Source organism: Lepidochelys kempii, chromosome 3, assembly GCF_965140285.1.
Source record: "Lepidochelys kempii isolate rLepKem1 chromosome 3, rLepKem1.hap1, whole genome shotgun sequence".
Taxonomy (NCBI): Eukaryota; Metazoa; Chordata; order Testudines; family Cheloniidae; genus Lepidochelys; species Lepidochelys kempii.
The window spans coordinates 179,627,963-179,651,523 of record NC_136382.1 but is presented as its reverse complement, the minus strand read 5'-3'; the positions used below and the strand labels follow the sequence as shown (position 1 = coordinate 179,651,523).

Below are 23,561 nucleotides of genomic sequence, written 5' to 3'. Positions count from 1 at the left end.
TGGAAATACGTTTTTATAATATAGCATTTATTTCATACTTGGAGACTGTTGACATTCTGCGTTCTCTAAAGATACTATCCATGCAGGATTTTGACTACAGATCTTACCTCCTTAGCAGAAGATGATGGAACTCTTCTAGTTTGTGAGTCTTGAGGGCAGCAGTAGTGGGATAGGAGATATGGGTTGCACTCTACTTGTCCTTGTGAGCCTTCTGAACATTCCACTCAGTTTCTTCAATGGTAGGCAAAGTTCACAGAAAGAAAATGCCAATTCTGGATGTTCACCATGAGGTGTTTAAAAAATAAAAAAGGGGGGGGGGGCTCCTGAGATGAGATTTTCCTGCAGAAAAATTAAGTACATGATGAAAGAATCAAGGAGACCTGGCTTATCTTCTACGTTCCTACGGTTGTCCTCAAGGATTAAAACCTGAAGCTCTAGGAGTGTTCTTCCGCTATATTGCTAAGAAGTTAAGGTTAGGGATAGAGAATCCTTCAAATTGATATATTCAGAGAAGCAGGATTACAAGTAAGACATTTTCTCTGTCATTATTTGTCCTAAGGAAGACCATAATAAGTAGGGCTGTACCAAATTAATGGCCATGAAAAACACGTCATAGACTGTGAAATCTGGTCTTTTGTGTGCTTTAACTCTGTACTCTACAGATTTCATGGGGGAGACCAATGTTTCTCAAATTGGGGGTCCAGACCCAAAAGGGAGTCGCAGGGGGGTTGCAAGGTTATTTTAGGGGGATCATGGTATTACCACCCTTTCTTCTGTGCTGCCTTCAGAGCTGGGTGGCCGTTGAGCGGTGGCTGTTGGCCGAGAGCCCAGCTCTGAAGGCGGCACCCCGCCAGCAGGAGCAGCACAGAAGTAAGGGGGGCAATACCAGACCAGGCCATCCTTACTTCTGCGCTGCTGCTGGTGGAGGCTCTGCCTTCAGCGCTGGTCTCCCGGCCAGCAGCTGCTCCTCTCCAGCAGCCCAGCTTTGAAGGCAGCATGTCACCAGCAGCAGTGCAGACGTAAGGGTAGCAGTACCTCAACCCGCCTCTACAATAACCTTGTGACACCCTCCCTCCCCCAACTCCTTTTTGGGTCAGGACCTCTACAATTACAACACCGTGAAATTTCAACTTTAAATAGCTGAAATCATGAAATTTACAATTTTTAAAATCTGATGACCATGAAATTGACTAAAATGGACCGTGATTTTGGTAGGGCCCTAATAATAAGGTCAAAACATGTATGTATGTATAAACCTAACTCCTAAGTCTCTATCTGTTTTTTAGAAGTGTGATAAATAGGTATAACCATTCTTTAAAGTTGCATAGAAAATGACTAGAACAAACCTCTAGTACTCAGTTTAGTTTACAGACACTCAAATTAGGTAAAGTTGTTAGCAGTGGCATTAATTCTGTCAAATTAATCTCTTTTCTTTTCATTTTTTTCTAGGTGTTTGTTTCAGAATGGTAAGGCAGCGTGCAGTGTGCCAATTTTACATTACAACAGTGTAATATCTCCAATGCTAAAAATATCGTAGGAGGCCTATAGTAGAGTACAAAGGAATCCAGCTGGCGTTTTCAGTCCTTAGCTGGACAGTTAAGTATTGTGTGGTTTTGTTGTTGTTTTTTTAAATCATAGGTTCTTTTTATAGTAGATACATGGTATAGAATAATCCTACTATTAAAGTAGAATTCTTTTAAGAAAAGTTTATTCATATTGATGTTATTGAATTTGTTTGTATCATAGTAATATCTAGAGCAGGGGTCTCAAACTCAAATGACCACGAGGGCCACATGAGGACTAGTACATTGGCCTGAGGGCCGCATCACTGACACCCCACCCTTGCTGCCCCTAGCCTCCACCCCTTCCATGAGGCCCCGCCCCTACCCTGGCTCTTCCCACCCCTTCTCTGCCCCCATTCCAACCCCTTCCCCGAAATCCCCACTCCAGCTCCGCCCCCTCCCTGCCCCCAGGGGGTGCAGGAAGGGTGCGGGGTGTGGCGGGGGCTCAGGGCAGGAAGTTGAAGTGCAGGAGGTGTGCAGAGTGCGGCAGGGGGCTCAGGGCAGGGAGTTGGGGTGTGGGCTGCAGGAGGGGTGAGGGGTGCGGCAGGGGGTCAGGGTGCAGCAGGGAGTGCAGGAGGTGTGCAGGGTGAGGCAGGGGGCTCGGGGCAGGGGGTTGGGGTGCAGGAGGGGTTTGGGGGGGAGGGCTCCAGCCCGGCACGCACCGGGAGCAGGGCAAGCTCCCTGCCTGCCTGCCTGCCCTGACCCGGTGCCACTCCGGGAAGCGGCTGGAACCTGGGGGAGTGGGGTCAGAGGGCTCTGTGTGTTGCCCTGGCCGCTCCTCCAGGTACTTCCCCCGAAGCTCCCATTGGCCGTGGTTCCCCGTTGCAGGCCAATGGGAGTTGCGGGGGGCGGTGCCTGGAAGCAAGGGCAACACATAGACCCTTATGCCCCCCCTTCTCCAGGTTCCGGCTGCTTCCCGGAGCGGCGCGGGGGCAGGGCAGGGCAGGCAGGCAGGCAGGGAGCCAGCCCTGCCCCTGGTGCACACCGGGCCAGAGCCGCTCTAGGTAAGCCCTGGGGGGGACAGGGGGCACGGGGAGCTGGCAGGCCACAGAAAATCACCCCGTGGGCTGCGTGTTTGAGATCCCAATCTAGAGGCTTCAGTCACTGACTTTAAACATCATAAAGGCCTGACAATGTGTTGAATGGAAAACGTTAGTTTTGAGCTACTGAAGCAACGTGTATTCTCTTTTTCTTTTTCTTCATGAAAATAAAAGTGCAGTGTTAATTCTTCAGAGAATTAAAGAAATGAATCTACAGTGCTTATGATTTTTTTTCTGACAGATGATGTCTAATAATCACATGATGTGGAAGTTTGGTCTCTGCAGCTCAGATCCCACCCAAGCTTCTCCACCAGTTCTGAACCTGCAGCAGGAGCATTACAATTCAAAAGAAAGGCAGAAACTCAGAAAACAAGAGGACACGTTTCACAGAGTGGAAATAGCTAGAATACTGTATTTTCTGAAAATATTGACCTATGTTTAATATTAAACATTAAGCTTTTTCAGTATATGGTTATACTTGTAAAACAGCTGAAAGATGAAATGGCTGAAGGACTTAGAGTATAACATATGTCTTGAATTTAGTGACATCATTCATTCTACCCAGTCAGCTCTGGTCTATCCCAGGTACTCTGGGCTCCTGTGCTGAGTTGCCACTCCATCAGATATATGGTCCATTGCTTTGTGCTAAGTTATTGTTAACTTGGAAGTGCGAATCTATGTCTGTGTGTGATTGAAAGTCATGACATCCTCCCTTGCCTGCTTTATATTTAAGTGGAGAGAAGTGAGTATTGAGTGTTTTGTGTGAGGAAACGACGAGTCTATGCCTCTCTTATATTTTGATGCTTTATCTGCAGGCCAAATATAACCAAATAGACAATTTAAAAATTCTCTTTGTTACAGTTTAACAGATGCGACTGAAGACAGTAGAACACTGAAATTGTGCTGATAGTGTCTAAACAGGAACAGTTCTCCAGTGAACTAATCAATAATGACTGTACATTCATAGCAGCCTAGGCCAGCCCAGTTAAGTGTATATGAAGTATACTAAAATGTAGTCCCCAGAGGCTAATAGCCAAATCTGAGTGCAGTATATGCAACTGGATAAAGATATATAAAGAGAGAGCCTCTATGCCTACTCTGGTATATTAGTGTATTATTGAGCCACATGTAAAACAGAGTGGAAAATTTTCAGCTATATCTTTGAAAACTGCATTAAAGTTTACAATTGTGGTGAGTCTGACTATACTCTGCAGTGCAGCATGTAAACATGAAATGCATGCTTGCACACAGATTGTTTCTCCTCGATTGATTTAGAAAAGATGTAGATAGTTAAAATACCTGTGATATCTATATTTATACAACTGGTGTCTGAGAAGTAGAAGAACATGTGTTGGTGAATATTGATTGACTTATTCCACCCAAAGAAGAAAGAGTAATTCTTAGCTGGATTTCAGAGAAGTGGACTTCCTATTCTGTGCAGTTTTGTGGTTTTAAAACATGTATATTTAAAGATACATATATGTTACTTAAGTTTGAGAGAGACAGATAATACAGAATGGCAAAACTTAAAAAATAGTGGAGATAAACTGAAGTGGCTGAAGCCAGCTCAGGAAGTGAATAAGTGACAAACAGTCAGCATAAATTCACAATAATAATGTATTGCAAAAAGAGTCATATTAACAACCTGAACAATTAACTGGACTTCAATTTTTATTGCTACCACAGTTCCCTCTTCTTCAAGTGTTTTGTTCTTCATTTACTTCTCAAGGCAAGTTGCTAATTATTTTGACAGTTTGCTTGAAGATGGGATGTCATAGCTCCTTAAGGAAGTCTAACAAATTCAGAAGTGCTTTAACAAAAGATGAAGTTCTTACAGGCTTTTGTTTTTTGTTGCCAGTGTTATTTCTTCAAAATGGCAGCTATAGGGTGATGTGGAAGACCCTTGACCTCTGCACAAGATGATAACATATGTTGAAAATTCTTAAAATGGAGAGTGTAGATTTTTTGTCTTCTCCCCCAAATGGAACCATCAATAGATTCTGACATAGCATGAGAAAACTATCCCAAAGAAGCTATACAGCAGTATTGCCTTATTGCCTTGCCTTATTGCCTGCGGTGTAACTTGGAAGTGGCGTCAAGGGATGATGTTATGATAAACACTGATAAGCACAAGGGGGATAAGTCTCACTTTTTTGTTGAAAAATTGTCTGCTTCTGCTGCAAGTCCAGAACCGGCAGGAAAATCCTGATGTTTGGGTAGGTGCATTAATATCTACAGATACTTTTTAGGAAGAGTTGTCTTTAAGAAAGTTGTGGAAATGAAACTGGGGCTTTAAGACTACTCATGCACAATGTGTGTGTGTCATAACTGCTGGTGCTGAATATACTATGTGTATTTTTTTGTTTTATTTTCCAAATCAGTACACAGAAGATGAAGCTAGGAAAATGGGAGTAGTTGGCTGGGTTAAAAATACCAGACAAGGGACTGTTACTGGCCAAGTTCAGGGCCCAGAAGATAAAGTAAATGCGATGTAAGTACTTCTGTGTCAATGTGTGTTAGCCTCATTAACCTGTCAAATTTGTTAAAATGATTCTGAAGAGAATGTAAAATTAGATTTAAGTATCAGTGACTTACTATAACAATAACAAATCAAGGTTGTTAGAAACATGCCATCTTGACTTCTGAGCAATAGTTAGCCTTCTGGTGTATGGGAGAACTGGGAAGAGGAGCAAAGAGGAATATTAAAAAATAGAAAAACAAAAAAGAGACTATGAAGGGGGAAAAACAAAAAATTAGAAGGAGGAAAACAGAATAGACAAATTAATAGGATCAGAAAGAAGGAAATGGACAATATCAGGAAAAGTCCACCAATTGTGCCAGGACATAGGATGAGGGAAAATGGTGTTGTTGATGGGAAGGAATGTGTCTGCCTACCTGTCCACTGTAAATAGGGCCGTCCCCTCCAACAACAACAAAAAAGACTTGGAATCACTGCAATGTAATAGTATTTTCCATGGGTCTTCTGTGAGCGAGTGCCCTAAATGATACCATTTTTACCAAGATGTCTACCTCCAGCACTAAGCTCTGAGATACTATTTTAAATTTAAAACTTTTAAAAAAAATTAAAACTGTATGTTCTTGGTGACAAGTGCTAATCCTGTTAGCTTTCATACTGCTTGGATGAATAAAATAGACTTACTTTTTCTCTGATTCTTAAATAACAAATTACTATGAACAGAGTAGTAGATACCCTTATATGGAGGTTGCCTAACCTCAGTATACAAACTTTTCTGACCTGTTTTTCAAGGATTCTAGTTCCTCCGTAAGTTGTAGCAGAACTTCACAATTTTGCAAAAGGATAGTCCTCATATCAGAGACTTGCCCTTTGTGGTCCACATGGAAATCCATTCATATCTGGTTGAATTATAAAATGTCAAAATTGCCATTTGCAATCTGTATTATGCCCAGCAGAGGTTGCTGAAGGCTCTCTGCTAAAACTTTTCAAGATACCACATGTACGAGGCATGCTTCCCAGTATCTCTTTTTAGCATGGCACATATAGCTGTATCTCCAGATGGGAATCAGACAAAATAGATCCTCTTCTTTGTCCTACTTGCCCTATCAAAATACACATTGGGCTAGGGACATTTGCACCAGGCTAGGATCAAGGAGACCTTACACTCATGTTTTCTAACTGCTGTTGGTAATTCAGTTCCTTTCACAATACTTGTCATTGAGCAAGGCCTCATACCACCCTGAGAAGCAACAGAAGCTGAAAATAGAATACGGCAGACAAAAGTCTTATTTCATTAGCCACACTGCCTCTTTTTAAGAACCTCCCAAATCTATGTATCTGATTATGCTGTAGGTAAAATGAGGCTACTCATGCATATGTAATCATTGTTTCAGTATGTTGTGCATTTCCTAATAGATGGTCCACAAATGATTACAGCCTACTCCTGCTGCCAGTTACTGGAGTTACTCCTTTCACTGTAGTGGGTGCCGACTGTGCTGAAGGTCCCTGATGATGATGGATTGGGGGTGGATGAGTTACAGTTGCATATAATGTAATTTGCTTACCTCACACAGTTAAGTGACACTATTATATTTTGGTATTACAGTAGTGCTTACTGCCCTCTACTGCGATTGGGTTCCTATTGTGATAGGCACTCTACAAAAACATAGAGAGATTCCATATCCAGAAGAGTTTACAATCAAAGTAAGACAGAGAGATGACGTAACTTGCTTAAGGTCATATAGCAGATAAGTGACAAAATCCAGATTTTCTGAGTCCAACACCCTATCCCCTGGGCCACACTAACATTGCTACAGTTTTATGGGTTTTTGGAGTGTTTTTACTTTTATATACTTGTCAAATGTGTGAGACGTGACAGATGATACTAGTGTTGAGTTTAGTGATGGAAGACAAACCAAAAGAAGTCAGGTGTGTGTGTGTGTGTGAGAGAGATGGCAGTTGCTTGGTATAAAGAAAAAAGGAAGTTGTATTAGGCAAGGACAATGATTTAAGAAAAGGCAGAGTCATGAATGGGAGAAAAAAGTCTGCACGGCTGTTACTCTGAAACCTTTCAGGAACTTGTTCATTATTGATGTTCAGAATTTTCTCAGGATGTTCTGGCATTTAAAACTCAACTGAGAACACTTGTTTGCTGCAGCTCAACAGAAATGGCTGTCTCTGTTGCTCTCAACCCCAGGTTTAGGCAAGACCTAAAGGAAAAGGTTTTTAAAAAGAAAGATAGTTTCTGTGGCAAAAAAACCTGTCACTTCTGTCACATGTGCCCTTTAATTCAGAAACACCCTTGCTTCTCAAACAAGATTACCGTCCCCAAAGAGAAGCAGGTGATAACTCTCAAATTGGAAGATAAGGAAAGTGGACAAAGTGACTCCAAAAAGTGTTTGCTAGCTTATTGCAGAGTACTACCTACTGTAGATGTGTTTCATAGGAAACAATCAGATGGGTGGCAAGCTTCTTATTTTCCAGAGTGTGTGACAATATGCCACAAAATATTGCTCATCCATCGCATATTTTGGATAGGCCTTTCCAATGTTTTAACTCATATTTGCTATTGTGAAACATGTAAAAAGAAAACTACCTATTTTGCTCATTCCAGAAATGTGAAGTTCTTAAAGATTAAGCCAAATTATTTGTCATAGTTATTACTTAATTTATTCCACTTTCCGAGGCTTTCCTAACACACATAGTCAACATCTACATTTTGATATCTGTCCCTTTATGCAAGACAGTGTCATGCCAGTGGAGCTGAAATTTTGTGTGGAAACTGCTATAATACACTTAACAAATGATATAATGCAGCTCTGATGGTATTATGAGTTTCCGAGGTAAAGCTTATTACAGTAACTGTAGCTTGTTTTAGTTATGAGGCATTACGAAAGCAGTATATGATTGTACATACTTTATTTGCTGTAGCACCAAATCACAATAGGTAAAGTTGAAGACCTAGAGCTTGCCTACACACAAAAGTTGTACCACATAGAGGGGGAATAAGCTATACCAGGGTAAGTTACCTTTATGTTGTTAAAACTGCATCCACACTAGAGGTTTTACTGGTATAATTTCAGTAAAAAAATCCCACACACCCCCAACCAAAATAGTTATATGGTAGAAAAACTGTGTAGGCTTGGCGATAGCTTCAAACATAATCCTATAGAAGCACAGACATTTCAAATTTTGATTTTATGTGCATTTCATTGTTATTAGTATTTTAAATGTCAGGAGTATCAAATCCAAAAAAGTAGATACTTCTATAAATCATGGGCTGTTGTGGAACCATTTTAGTAGATTTTGATTGTGTTCTTTAGGAAATATTTTGCATGGTTTTATGACACCGTAGCATATAACAACCATTGTTTCATTGGAAAGATTTGTGTAAAGATTTGTATAACAAAGTGTACTGTGGGTTGGGTGCATTATAGTGTAATGTTACTGTGACAAAGTTCCTCCTCTGCCTTGGTGGGTCCAGCGCTTATTGGCGGATTTGCTCGCCTCAGAGGTTCACAGCAGCCCTCAGTTTGACCACTTTCGTAGCTCAAATCTGCCGTTCATTCAGTTAGCCTCATCACTGGCCAGCATGGGGAAAAGGAAGAAGAACAGTCCCCACAGTCTCTGCTGATCCACCTAGTGGATCGGGGAACAGGCCAGAGACCTTCCCCTCTGGTGGAACCTACAGTCCAGTTCAACTCCTCCAGTATCAAGTAGGGAGTTGCGGGAATGGGCGGAACCCGGGCCCGCCCTCTACTCCGGATTCCAGCCTAGGGCCCTGTGGATTGCAGCTGTCTACAGTGGCTCCTGTAACAGCTGCGTGACAGCTACAACTCCCTGGGCTACTTCCCCATGGCCTCCTCCCAACACCTTCTTTATTCTTACCACAGGACCTTCCTCCTGATGTCTGATAATGCTTGTACTTCTCAGTCTTCCAGCAGTATGCCTTCTCACTCTCAGCTCCTAGTACCTCTTGCTCCAAGCTCCTATCACACGCACACCACAAACTGAAGTGAGCTCCGATTTGAAACCCAGGTGCCCTGTTAGCCTCCCTGTCTTAATTGATTCTGGCGGCTTCTTGATTGGCTGCAGGTGTTCTAATCAGCCTGTCTCCCTTAATTGTTTCCAGAAAGTTCCTGATTGTTCTGGAACCTTCCCTGTTACCTTACCCAGGGAAAAGGGACCTACTTAACCTGGGGCTAATATATCTGCTTTCTATCACTCTCCTGTAGCCATCTGGCCTGACCCTGTCACATTACTTCTTAGGTAATTTGTAAAAAAGTAACTATACTGTATATATGCAGTTGTAGTTCTATCTGGTACTTATATTTTAATTAAATTATTTAAATTAGGAGTATGTAGTGTAAGTAAATTATAGAGATATATACTAAAATTTTACATAGCCATATTGGATTTTGTGTTTAACTCACATATGTATAAAAGGGTCTTTGCCCTTTAGTTGCTTTTTAAACCTCTTTATCTTTACCTTATTTTCCTTTGATTAAATATCCAAATCACTAGTCGATGTTATGGAATAACAAGGTCACATTTCTTGTTTTATTTTGGACATTTTTGAGGTACAAAGATAAAAACACTTTTCATTTGGTAAGCTGGTAGTTGTAGAGGTGTGTTCACGTCCTATAATGTAAAACCTTTGTACTTTTCCTAAACTTTTAAAAAATAGCATATAGGCTCAGCCTATATTAATTTTTAGCCTAAAGCAATGTGTTAATTTTTTATATGTCCTTGAAGAATCATGATTTTTAAAAAATGGAACATTGGCAAACCGTTATCTGTTGTAAATGTATTTTTTAATTCTTGTGAAATAGTTCTGTGAAGAAATAGGCTGAGGAACTTTCTAGGATGCTTGTTGAACTCATATTTTTTTAAAATGGTTTTCATACAATATGTATGATAAGAAATCAAAACATATAAATCTGGATTTCAAAAAAGGCCTGCAGTCTCTACCATGAGGAAATGAAAACTTCAAATGCTGCAATGTCTTTAAAAACATGGGTGTGGCTTTTCTTAAGGTTATGGAAATCTGGAAAACAGCAGTGGCTGTCATCATTAGGAGCGCTGCCTGGAAGCACAGCAGTCCATCTGTGTTGTTCCCAGGCCAGCTTTCAGGGACATTTTGTATGTGTGTTGTGTTTTCTTTTTCTCCTTCATTGCCTCATTCTTGTAATAAGGATGATGGACGGTGAAAGCTTTCTTTTGCAAATTGCATTACGTCTAGCCAATTTGAGATGCAGCTTCTGACAACATTTTCTTTTATATGAATAGTTTAAAAACTATTATTAAAGTTAAATCTACTTTTTGCAAAGTAAAAGAAAACGGAAAAAGAATGTTACATTTTCTGATAAACCATTTAAAAGTTGCATCTTTAGGGATTTAGGTGTGATTAACTAATATGACTGCATTATGCACAGTAACTATGGTTTTTGTCCTGGGGATTTAATGTCAAGTTGATTTTTTTGGGTTACAAGATACATTTTTTTGGGTTGCAGAGATTGTCCACATCTATATTAGCAATTTGTTTAACAGACGAACTTTGCACTTATTTTCATGAATAGTTTTGTTAGATTAAATGTTGTTATAATTCAAATGTAATATTTAAGGGGTGATTGTGTAGCTAACTCACAGTGCTTTGCACTACTATGCAAGAGGCCTGGGTTTCATTTTCTATTCAGAGAGGCAGATTCTCTTTTCACATAAACTGGTGTAAATTTGGAGTATCTCCACTGAAGTCAGTAGAAATACTCTAAAATTTACACACAAGTGTAACTGTAAGCATAATTTGGCCCCGATTATCTTCTATCCTCTCAGCTGCTCGTGGTCCTCAGAATGCAATTGGGAGAGGGAATGCTCTGTGTCACCTGATGTCACCGTGCCTCAGGGGGTCACAGCTGAGAATACCAGATTCAGGACAAACTGCTGAGAAATAGGGCAGACTCACCCCCGAACTGGTGGTTATTCTACCATCAGATATATGAAGCCAGTAACAAAAGTAAACCTCTGTCTCACCACACTGGTTAACAAGAAGTTAAAAATGCAGTCATCCTCGCCCTTGCTTCATCACCCAGACACTGGACTCTGTGATGAGTGGTTATTGAAAACCAGTTTCATCACATATAGGGTCCTCTAATCCCAAGAGATCAGCCACATAGCCAGGTCAATATATAATTCAGATTTTACCCAATAATCATGCTGTTGCCAATTCTTTAGTATCTAATATCTAAAGGTTTATTTATAAGAGAAAAGAAAGAGGAGAGTTAAAATTTTTAAGGAAGTCATGTACATACAATCATTGCAAAGTTCTTGGATCAGGTTTGTAGGACTGATGTTAAAGACTGCTGGCTTGTAAAGTCTCTGGTAACTTCCAAAAAATTGGCAGCTCCTCAGTCCATAGTCAGTATGCTCTTTTTAGTGTAAGTCCAGAGATCAGAGCAGAAAAGAGGCAAAATGGAGATGGTTCCAGGGTCCTTTATACCTTCTCTCATATGGAGGGATTGCTCTCAGTCTTGGTTTGTGGAAAATTGCGGGCACAAGATGGAGTCCAGGGTCAAATGAGCAAGGTCTCAGTGGGTGGTGACAAGCTTCTTCTATGACTCGTGAGAGCTAAGTGTTTTTTAATGGACCATAATCTTGAATAGCTCATTCACAATGTGCTTGCCAGACTAGATGTAAATTACCTGGTGGGTGTTACCCCAGGAGCAAACACGTTTGAAACATAAATCTATATGAGCTAGTGAACAGGGGACTGCAAACAGGGGAGTTTGTGGGAGGGAGACGTAATATAATCACTATGATTGGGAAGGGCCACATCGCCAGCGCTGCTCCTGTCTTCTCCACCTGCACCTGTATCCAGACAGACAACCCAACCCTGGATGCCTCTACCCAGATCCTGGTGTGGACTTGCAGAGACTGTTGCCACCATTTCCTACTCACAGAAAGCCAGGCTGGGGGGACCTTCCAGTGTGAAAGGTGCCTGCTGGTGGAATCTCTCAGGAAGCAGGTGGGAGAGCTACAGGAGAAGGTGGCTAGGCTGAGCAGCATCCGTGCCCATGAGGAACTCCTTGAGAGTATTCAAATGGAGGCATCCAAGGCTGAGGAAGCTATCTAGCTACAGAGGACTGCTGTCACACCACCGGGGGAAGAGGATATGGCTCTGTCACAGGGAGGACACTGGCCGCTGGTTACTTCTGACAGCAGGCAGTGCTCAACCCCTACTCCCAACTAACCCACCATGGTGATGGAAAACCGATATGCTGCCCTGGCAACAAGTGATGAGGAATCACCTTCAAAGGTGGAGTAGGAGAAGCCATGTACCCCCAAGACTGGGAGGATCTCAGCCACCACTCCCAGGAGGAAGCGTAGGGTAGTGGTGGTTGGTGACTCTTTTCTGAGGGGGACGGAGGCACCCATCGGTTGCCCTGACATGACATCCCAGGTGGTATGCTGTCTGTCATGAGCCAGTATCTGAGACATTACAGAGGGATTGTTGAGGATCACCCAGCCCTCTGACTACTACCCCATGCTACTCATCCATGTGGGCACTATTGATATGGCAAGGTATGACCCTCAGCAGATCAGAAGTGACTACAGGGTTCTGGGAGTAAGGGTGAAGGAGTTGGGAGTGGAGGTGGTGTTCTCTTTGATCCTTCTGGTCAAGGGTCGGGGCCCAGGCAGAGACAGATGCCTTCTGGAGCTGAATCCCTGGCTGCGAAAATGGTGTCATCAGGAGGGCTTCAGCTTCCTTGACCAAGGGATGCTATTCCAGGAAAAAGGACTGTTAAGCAGAGATGGGATCCACCCATTGAGGAAGGGGAAGGATATATTTGGATCCAGACTGGCTAACTTAGTGAGGAGGGATTTAAACTAGGTTTGAAGGGGGCAGGTGACCAAAGCCCACAGGTAAGTAAAAAATATGGAGACCTAGGAGAAGGGTCGGAATTTGCGGGGAGCATGGGCTGTTATAGCAAGGATAAAGGAAAGACAAGACAGAACTGGGGCAGGGGGGAAATCGAATCAGTATCTTAGATGTCTGTATACTAATGCGAGAAGTATGGGGAATAAACAGGAAAAGCTAGAAATGCTAGTAAATAAACAGAACTATGACATAGTTGGCATCACAGAACATGGTGGGATAGTACGCATAACTGGAATATTGGTATAGAAGGGTACAGCTTACTCAGGAAGGACAGGCAGGGAAAAAAGGGTGGAGGTGTTGCCTTATATATTAAAAATGTATACACTTGGACTGAGGTTGAGACAGACTTGTTGAAAGTCTCTGGGTAAAGATAATAGAGGTAAAAAACAAGGGTGATGTCAGGGTAGGGGTCTACTAAGACCACCTAACCAGGAAGAAGAGGTGGATGAGGCTTTTTTAAACAACTAACAAAATCATGCAAAGCACAGGACTTGGTGGTGATGGGGGACTTCAACTACTCAGACATCTGTTGGGAAAATAACAGAGCAGGGCACAGATTTTCCAACAACTTCTTGGAATGTATTGGAGACAATCTTTTATTCCAGAAAATAAGACTCATAGACTTTAAGGTCAGAAGGGACCATTATGATCGTCTAGTCTGACCTCCTGCACAACGCAGGCCACAGAATCTCACCCACCCACTCCTGTAACAAAGCCCTGACCTATGTCTTTAAACTCGTGGTTTAAAGACTTCAAGGTACAGAGAATCCTCCAGCAAGTGACCCGTGCCCCATGCTGCAAAGGAAGGTGAAAAACCCCCAGGGCCTCTGCCAATCTGCCCTGGAGGAAAATTCCTTCCCAACCCCAAATATGGCTATCAGCTAAACCCTGAGCATGTGGGCAAGACTTACCAGCCAGACACCCAGGACAGAATTCTTTGTTGTAACTCGATCCCACCCTATCTAGTGTCCCATCACAGGCCATTGGGCATAGTTACCGCTAATAGTCAAAGATCAATTAATTGCCAAAATTAGGCTATCCCATCATACCATCCCCTCCATAAACCTATCAAGCTTAGTCTTGAAGCCAGATATGTCTTTTGCCTCCACTGCTCCCGTTGGAAGGCTATTCCAGAACTTCACTCCTCTGATGGTTAGAAACCTTCATCTAATTTCAAGTCTAAACTTCCTGATGGCCAGTTTATATCCATTTGTTCTTGTGTCCACATTGATACTGAGCTTAAATAATTCCTCTCCCTCCCTGGTATTTATTCCTCTGATATATTTATAGAGGGCAAATCATATCTCCCCTCAGCCTTCTTTTGGTTAGGCTAAACAAGCCAAGCTGTTTGTCTCCTTTCATATGACAGGCTTTCCATTTCTCGGATCATCCTAGTAGCCCTTCTCTGTACCTCTTCCAGTTTGAATTCATCCTTCTTAAACATGGGAGACCAGAACTCCACACAATATTCCAGATGAGGTCTCACCAGTGCCTTGTACAATGACACCAGTACCTCCTTATCTCTACTGGAAATACCTCGACTGATGCATCCCAAGACCGCATTAGCTTTTTTCATATCACATTGGCAGCTCATAATCATCCTGTGATCGACCAGTGCTCCGAGGTCCTTCTCCTCCTCTGTTACTTCCAAGTGATGCATCCCCCAGTTTATAACAAAAATTCTTGTTATTAATCCCTAAATGCATGACCTTGCACTTTTCACCATTAAATTTCATCCTATTACTATTACTCCAGTTTACAAAGTCATCCAGATCTTCCTGTATGATATCCCAGTCCTTCTCTGTATTGGCAATACCTCCCAGCTTTGTGACATCCGCAAACTTTATTAGCACATTCCCACTTTTTGTGCCAAGATCAGTAATAAAAAGATTAAATAAGATTGGTCCCCAAACTAATTACTGAGGAACTCCACTAGTAACCTCCTTCCAGCCTGACAGTTCACCTTTCAGTATGACTGGTTGTAATCTCCCCTTTAACCAGTTCCGTATCCACCTTTCAATTTTCATATTGATCCCCATCTTTTCCAATTTAGCTAATAATTCCCCATGTGGAACCGTATCAAATGCCTTACTGAAATCAAGGTAAATTAGATCACTGCATTTCCTTTGTCTAAAAAATCTTGTTACTTTCTCAAAGAAGGAGATCAGGTTGGTTTGGCACGATCTACCTTTTGTAAAACCATGTTATATTTTGTCCCAATTACCATTGACCTCAATGTCCTTAACTACTTTCTCCTTCAAAATTTTTTCCAAGACCTTGCATACTACAGATGTTAAACTAAAAGGCCCGTAGTTACCCGGATCACTTTTTTTTCCTTTCTTAAAAATACTATGTTAGCAATTCTCCAGTCATACGGTACAACCCCTGAGTTTACAGATTCATTAAAAATTCTTGCTAATGGGCTTGCAATTCCATGTGTCAGTTCCTTTAATATTCTTAGATGAAGATTATCCGGGCCCCCTGATTTAGTCCCATTAAGCTGTTCAAGTTTGGTTTCTACCTTGGATGTGGTAATATCTACCTCCATATCCTCATTCCCATTTATCATCCTACCATCCTATCCCTAAGCTCCTCATTAGCCTCATTAAAGACTGAGGCAAAGTATTTGTTTCGATATTGGGCGATACCTAAATTATCCTTAACCTCCGCTCCATCCTCAGTGTTTAGCGGTCCCACTTCGTTTTTTGTTTTCTTCTTATTTATATGGCTATAGAACCTTTTACTGTTACTTTTAATTCCCTTTGCAAGGTGCAACTCTACATGGCTTTTGGCCTTTCTCACTTTATCCCTACATGTTCTGACCTCAATAAGGTAGCTTTCCTTGCTAATCCCTCCCATCTTTCACTCCTTGTAGGCTTTCTGCTTTTTCTTAATCACCTCTCTGAGATGCTTGCTCATCCAGCTTGGTCTACAACTCCTGCCTATGAGTTTTTTCCCCTTTCTTGGGATGCAGGCTTCTGATGGATAAAGCTACTAGGGGAGAGGCTGTTCTAGATTTGATTTTGACAAATAGGGAGGAACTAGTTGAGAATTTGAAAGTGGAAGGCAGCTTGGGTGAAAGTGATCATGAAATGGTAGAGTTCATGATTCTAAGGAATGGTAGGAGGAAGAAGAGCAAAATAAAGACAATGGATTTCAAGAAGGCGGATTTTAGCAAACTGGGGGAGTTGATAGGTAAGATCCCATGGGAAGCAAGTCTAAGGAGGAAAACAATTGAAGACAGTTGGCAGTTTTTCAAAGAGACATTATTAAGGGCACAAGAGCAAACTATCCCACTTCATAGGAAAGATAGGAAGTATGGCAAGAGACCACCTTTGCTTAACCAGGAGGTCAGAAAAGACTCCTACAAAAAGTGGAAACTAGGTCAAATTACAAAAGATGAATATAAACAAATACAAGTATATAGGGACAAAATTAGAAAAGCCAAGGCACAAAACAAGATCAAACTAGCTAGAGACATAAAGGGTAACAAGAAAACATTCTACAAATACATTAGAAGCAAGAGGAAGACCAAGGAAAGGGTTACTCAATGACGGGGGGATAATAATAACAGAAAATGTGATAATGGCAGAGGTGCTTCATGACTTTTGTTTCAGTTTTCACCAAGAAGGTTGGTGGTGATTGGATGTCTAACACAGTGAGTGCCAGTGAAAATGAGGTAGGATCAGAGGCTAAAATAGGGAAAGAACAAGTTAAAAGTTACTTTGGCAAGTTAGATTTCTTCAAGTCACCAGACCCTGATAAAATGCATCCTAGAATACTCAAGGAGCTGATTGAGGAGATATCTGAGCCATTAGCGATTTGAAAAGTCATGGAAGATGGGAGAGATTTGAGAGGAGTGGAAAAGGGCAAATATAGTGCCAATCTTTAAAAAGGGAAATAAGGACAACTCAAGGAACTACAGACTAGTCAACTTAACTTCTGTAGCTGGAAAGATAACGGAGCAAATAATTAAGCAATCAATTTGCAAACATCTAGAAGATAATAAGGTGATAAGTAACAGTCAGTATGGATTTGTCAAAAACAAATCTTGTCAAACCAACCTGACAGCTTTCTTTGAAAGGGTAACAAGCCTTGTGGATGGGGGGAAGTGGTATCATAGAATAACAGAGTTGGAAGGGACCTCAGGAGGCCATCTAGTCCAACGCCCTGCCCAGAGCAGGACCAATCTCAACTAAATCATCCCAGCCAGGGCTTTGTCAAGCCTGACCTTAAAAACTTCTAAGGAAGGGGATTCCACCACCTCCCTAGGTAACGCATTCCAGTGTTTCACCACCCTCCTAGTGAAAAAGTTATTCCTAATATCCAACCTAAACCTCCCGCACTGCAACTTGAGACCATTACTCCTTGTTCTGTCATCTGCTATCATGGAGAATAGTCTAGATGCATCCTCTTTGGATCCACCTTTCAGGTAGTTAAAAGCAGCTATCAAATCCCCCCTCATTCTTCTCTTCCATAGACTAAACAATCCCAGTTTCCTCAGCCTCTCCTCATAACTCATGTGTTCCAGTCCCCTAATAATTTTTGCTGCCCTTCGCTGGACTCTCTCCAATTTCTCCACATCCTTCTTGTAGCGTGGGGCCCAAAACTGGACACAGTACTCCAGATGAGGCCTCACCAATGTTGAATAGAGGGGAACGATCACGTCCCTCGATCTGCTGGCAATGCCCCTACTTATACACCCCAAAATGCCATTGGCCTTCTTGGCAACAAGGGCACACTGTTGACTCATATCCAGCTTCTCGTCCACTGTAACCCCTAGGTCCTTCTCTGCAGAACTGCTGCCTAGCCATTCGGTCCCTAGTCTGTAGCAGTGCATGGGATTCTTCCATCCTAAGTGCAGGACTCTGCACTTGTCCTTGTTGAACCTCATCAGATTTCTTTTGGCCCAATCCTCCAATTTGTCTAGGTCCCTCTGTATCCTATCCCTACCCTCCAGCGTATCTACCACTCCTCCTAGTTTAGTGTCATCCGCAAACTTGCTGAGGGTGCAATCCACACCATCCTCCAGATCATTAATGAAGATATTGAACAAAACCGGCCCCAGGACCGACCCTTGGGGCACTCCGCTAGATACCAGCTGCCAACTAGACATAGAGCCATTGATCACTACCCATTGAGCCCGACAATCTAGCCAACTTTCTACCCACCTTGTAGTGCATCCATCCAGCCCATACTTCTTTAACTAGCTGACAAGAATACTGTGGGAGACCGTGTCAAAAGCTTTGCTAAAGTCGAGGAATAACACGTCCACTGCTTTCCCTTCATCCACAGAACCAGTTATCTCATCATAGAAGGCAATTAGATTAGTCAGGCATGACTTTCCCTTGGTGAATCCATGCTGACTGTTCCTGATCACTTTCCTCTCCTCTAAGTGCTTCAGAATTGATTCCTTGAGGACATGCTCCATGATTTTTCCAGGGACTGAGGTGAGGCTGACCGGCCTGTAGTTCCCAGGATCATCCTTCTTCCCTTTTTTAAAGATGGGCACTACATTAGCCTTTTTCCAGTCTTCCAGAACTTCCCCCGATCGCCATGAGTTTTCAGAGATAATGGCCAATGGCTCTGCAATCACATCTGCCAATTTCTTTAGCACTCTCGGATGCAACGCATCCGGCCCCATGGACTTGTGCACGTCCAGTTTTTCTAAATAGTCTCGAACCACTTCTTCCTTCACAGAGGGCTGGCCACCTCCTCCCCATGCTGTGCTGCCCAGTGCAGTAGTCTGGGAGCTGACCTTGTTCATGAAGACAGAGGCAAAAAAAGCATTGAGTATGTTAGCTTTTTCCACATCCTCTATCACTAGGTTGCCTCCCTCATTTAGTAAGGGGCCCACACTTTCCTTGGCTTTCTTCTTATTGCCAGCATACCTGAAGAAACCCTTCTTGTTACTCTTAACATCACTCGCTAGCTACAACTCCAGGTGTGATTTAGCCTTCCTGATTTCATTCCTACATGCCCGAGCAATATTTATATACTCATCCCTGGTCATTCGTCCAATCTTCCACTTCTTGTAAGCCTCTTTTTTGTGTTTAAGATCAGCAAGGATTTCAGTGTTAAGCCAAGCTGGTCGCCTGCCATATTTACTATTCTTTCTACACTTCGGGATGGGTTGTCCCTGTAACCTCAATAAGGATTCTTTAAAATATAGCCAGCCCTCCTGGACTCCTTTCCCCCTCATGTTATTCTCTCAGGGGATCTTGCCCATCAGTTCCCTGAGGGAGTCAAAGTCTGCTTTTCTGAAGTCCAGGGTCCGTATTCTACTGCTTTCCTTTCTTCCTTGTGTCAGGATCCTGAACTCGACCATCTCATGGTCACTGCCTCCCAGGTTCCCATCCACTTTTGCTTCCCCTACTAATTCTTCCCGGTTTGTGAGCAGCAGGTCAAGAAGAGCTCCACCCCTAGTTGGTTCCTCCAGCACTTGCGCCAGGAAATTGTCCCCTACAGTTTCCAAAAACTTCCTGGATTGTCTGTGCACCGCTGTATTGCTCTCCCAGCAGATATCAGGATGATTGAAGTCGCCCATGAGAACCAGGGCGTGTGATCTAGTAGCTTCTGCGACTTGCCGGAAGAAAGCCTCGTCCACCTCATCCCCCTGGTCCGGTGGTCTATAGCAGACTCCCACCACATCACCCTTGTTGCTCAGGCTTCTAAACTTAATCCAGAGACTCTCAGGTTTTTCTGCAGTTTCATACTTGAGCTCTGAGCAGTCATACTGCTCCCTTACATACAGTGCAACTCCCCCACCTTTTCTGGCCTCCCTGTCCTTCCTGAACAGTTTATACCCATCCATGACAGTATTCCAGTCATGCGAATTATCCCACCAAGTCTCCATTATTCCAATCACATCATAATTCCTTGACTTTGCCAGGACCTCCAGTTCTCCCTGCTTGTTTCCCAGGCTTTGTGCATTTGTATATAGGCACTTGAGATAACCCGCTGATCGCCCCTTGTTCTCAGTATGAGGCAGGAGCCCTCCCCTCTCACACGCTCCTGCTCGTGCTTCCTCCCGGTATCCCGCTTCCCCACTTACCTCAGGGCTTTGGTCTCCTTCCCCCGGTGAACCTAGTTTAAAGCCCTCCTTACTAGGTTAGCCAGCCTGCTTGCAAAGATGCTCTTCCCTCTCTTTGTTAAGTGGAGCCCGTCTCTGGTAAACGTGGTATATCTTGACTTTAGTAAAGCTTTTGATAACATCTCGCATGACCTTCTCATAAACAAACTAGGGAAATGCAACCTAGATGGAGCTACTATATGGTGGGTGCAAAACTAGTTGGAAAACTGTTCCCAGAGAGTGTTTATCTGTGGTTCACAATCATGCTGGAAGGACATAACAAGTGGGGTCCCACAGGGATCAGTTCTGGGTCTGGTTCTGTTCAATATCTTCATCAGAGATTTAGATAATGGCTTAAAGAGTACACTTATAAAGTTTGCGGATGATACCAAACTGGGCGGGGTTGCAAGTGGCTTGGAGGATAGGATTAAAATTCAGATGATCTGGAGAAACTGGAGAAATGGTCTGAAGTAAATAGGATGGAATTCAATAAGGACAAATGCAAAGTACTCCATTTAGGAAGGACATCATTTGCACACATACAAAGTGTGAAATGACTGCCTAGGAAGGAGTACTGTGGAAAGGGATCTGGGGGTCATAGTGGACCACAAGCTAAATATGAGTCAACAGTGTAACACGGTTGCAAAGAAAGCATACATCGTTTTGGGATGTATTAGCAGGAGTGTTGTAAGCAAGACACAAGAAGTAATTCTTCCGTTCTACTCTGCGCTGATTAGGCATCAACTGGAGTATAGTGTCCAGTTCTGGGTGCCACATTTCAGGAAAGATGAGGACAAATTGGAGAAAGTTCAGAGAAGAGCAACAAAAATGATTAAAGATATAGAAAACAGGACCTGTGAGGGAAGATTGAAAAAATTGGCTTTGTTTACTCTGGAGAAGAGAAGACTGAGGGGGGACATGATAACAGTTTTCAAGTACATAAAAGGTTGTTACAAGGAGGAGGGAGAAGGATTGTTCTTCTTAACCTCTGAGGACTGGACAAGAAGCAATGGGCTTAAATTGAATCAATGGAGGTTTAGGTTGGACATTAGGAAAAAATTCCTAACTGTCAGGGTGGTTAAGCACTGGAATAAATTGCCTAGGGAGGTTGTGGAATCTCCATCATTGGAGATTTTAAAGAGCAGGTTAGACAAACAGCTGTCAGGGATGGTCTAGATAATACTTAGTCCTGCCATGCGTTCAGGGGACTGGACTAGATGACTTCTTGAGGTCCTTCCAGTCCTATGATTCTATATAGCCAATATTCATAACTTCAGGTACAAAAATAATACATGCATATAAACAGGATCATCATACTCAGCCAATCATAACTTTTCCATTGACACCTTACACGACATGCTTTGTTCAAGATTTGTTGCAATTGTCTAACAGTGGCTGTATCAGTGATATAAACAGTCATGTTTCAATCATACAGCATGACACCTAATAGTGATTTTCTTCTAGTTAGTAAGTGGGTAGTATTGATAGAATTTGATGGCATCCTCATCCACTTCTAGGTCAGAAATATTGTGTATTTAGTATGGGACATCAACCCTGGAAGATTTAAAGGTGGGGAAAATAAGTCTGGTCCTGAAAGCTCTGACAGATTTACAGAAGACTCCAGTGGAAAAAGAAATCCATTGAGGTGTCATTCAATTCTGAATAGTGACAATAAATCCGAACTGTGACAGTAAAAAGAAAGCATTGTGGGCTTTCATGTTTATTGTGTTATCTGTGATTTTCAGAGCAAATATACTCATTTTACAGGTGAAAAGTTGGTTTTCTAGCCGTCAGCCCTACAACTCCAATCTGGAAATCAAGCTGTGTTCTTTCTGGATTGTGTATCATCATAACTTAAGTGTATTGTAGTAAAATACAATATGAGCTATAAAACTTGAGGTAAAGAATATTAAATTGGACCTCTGTTATCAATTCTGTGAGTGATGCATGAACCAAAAAAGAATTCACCTTACTCCCATAGCTGCATTGGCTCTGCTGTATTAAAAATATAAAAAGTAGTAAACTTGCTTTTGTCACGAAAGTAATCAGATATGACTTGGAATGTGCATGGGAAAGAGATCTGTGAAATAAGGAACAGCCATTTTTAAATAGTCCCTTTTCTGATCATAACTGCACATTAATGTAAAAAGAAAACATTAAAGTAATGCATTGTTGGCTTTTTTTCCAGAATTTTCAGCACTTTTTTTTTCAGGCCCCAAAGTCACATTCTCCTGGGCCTTTACAGGTTACGTGTTTTACAAATTAAGGTTTTTGACAAGTATTGTAAAAGAAAAGGAAAGAAAGAAATGCATACTTCTTCTTCAAGTGGGCTGACCATCCGAACCTGGAGGGACTTCCCCTAAAGGCTTGGCTCCTTCATGGTTCCATCATAATGAACTAACCTGTTTTGAACAGGTTAAACATGTATTACTAAACAGTAGAAAACCAACCACATGCAATGCTTACCTTCAGAAATGGAAAAGGTTCTACATATGGCGCCAAAACAAACAAAGTAATGCAGTTTCTGCTCCTTTGCCCATGATATTGGATTATATCTTGGAACTGAAAAAATCTGGGCTTTCCATTAGTTCAGTCAAAGTACATCTCACGGCTATTGCCGCCTTCCCCCACAAGATTGATGGGGCATCGCTATTTGCACACCCAATTACCAAACGTTTTGCACACCCAATTACCAAGAACGTTTACCCCAAAGTACGCACACCCATGCCACCCTGGGACTTGAACCTAGTATTATGCTGCCTCACTGGGCCTCTGTTTGAACCCTTAGTGACGTTCTCTGACACACCTATCAATAAAGGTAGCATTCTTAGTGGCTATCACATCAGCTTGTCATGTGGGTGAGCTAGGGGCATATATACCCTAAACCAACATTTTCAAGGACAAGGTCACCTAAGACTTCATCCAAAATTCCTACCTTAAATATCTCTTCTTTCCACATAAATCAGCCAGTCCATCTCCCCTCATTCTTCCCCAAACCACACAAGAGTACACAAGATTCAGTACTACGCACTCTTGACGTCAGTGCGTACTAGCATTTTACCTTTCTCAGGCTTTTCATTTCCACTACAGAACATTCTAAAGGCTCCACTATCTCTACACAAAGACTATCAAAATAGTCTCTGGGTGCATTCACCTCTGCTATCAACAAAAGAACCTAAAACCCCCACTGGGGATCAGAACTCACTTTACCCGATCCCTTTCAACTTCAGTAGCCTTTCTCAACAGCATACTGATCATGGACATATGTAGAGCAGCCACTTGGGCCTCTGCACACACATTTATGAAACTATGCAAATGACCAGAGCTCAAGATCGGATGCACTGTTAGGTATAACAGTGATATCATCACTTACTCAGGCAACTCCGAAGCCCATTCCATCCAACCTGGGGCACTGCTCTACAATCACCTGAAGTGGAGCACCCAAAAGAATATCACTCGAAGAAGAATCTTTAGC

At 42.3% G+C, this 23,561-nt stretch overlaps 1 protein-coding gene across 1 annotated transcript in view; it reads left to right on the top strand.

Annotated features, from left to right (window-relative positions):
• Positions 1-23,561, top strand: part of ACYP2 (acylphosphatase 2) — a 134,891-nt gene that overhangs the window by 11,433 nt on the left and 99,897 nt on the right. The window contains exons 2-3 of the mRNA XM_073339164.2: positions 1,450-1,466; positions 4,984-5,093. Of these exons, the coding sequence (XP_073195265.2) occupies positions 1,450-1,466; positions 4,984-5,093 (127 nt within the window). The remainder of the gene's footprint in view (positions 1-1,449; positions 1,467-4,983; positions 5,094-23,561) is intronic.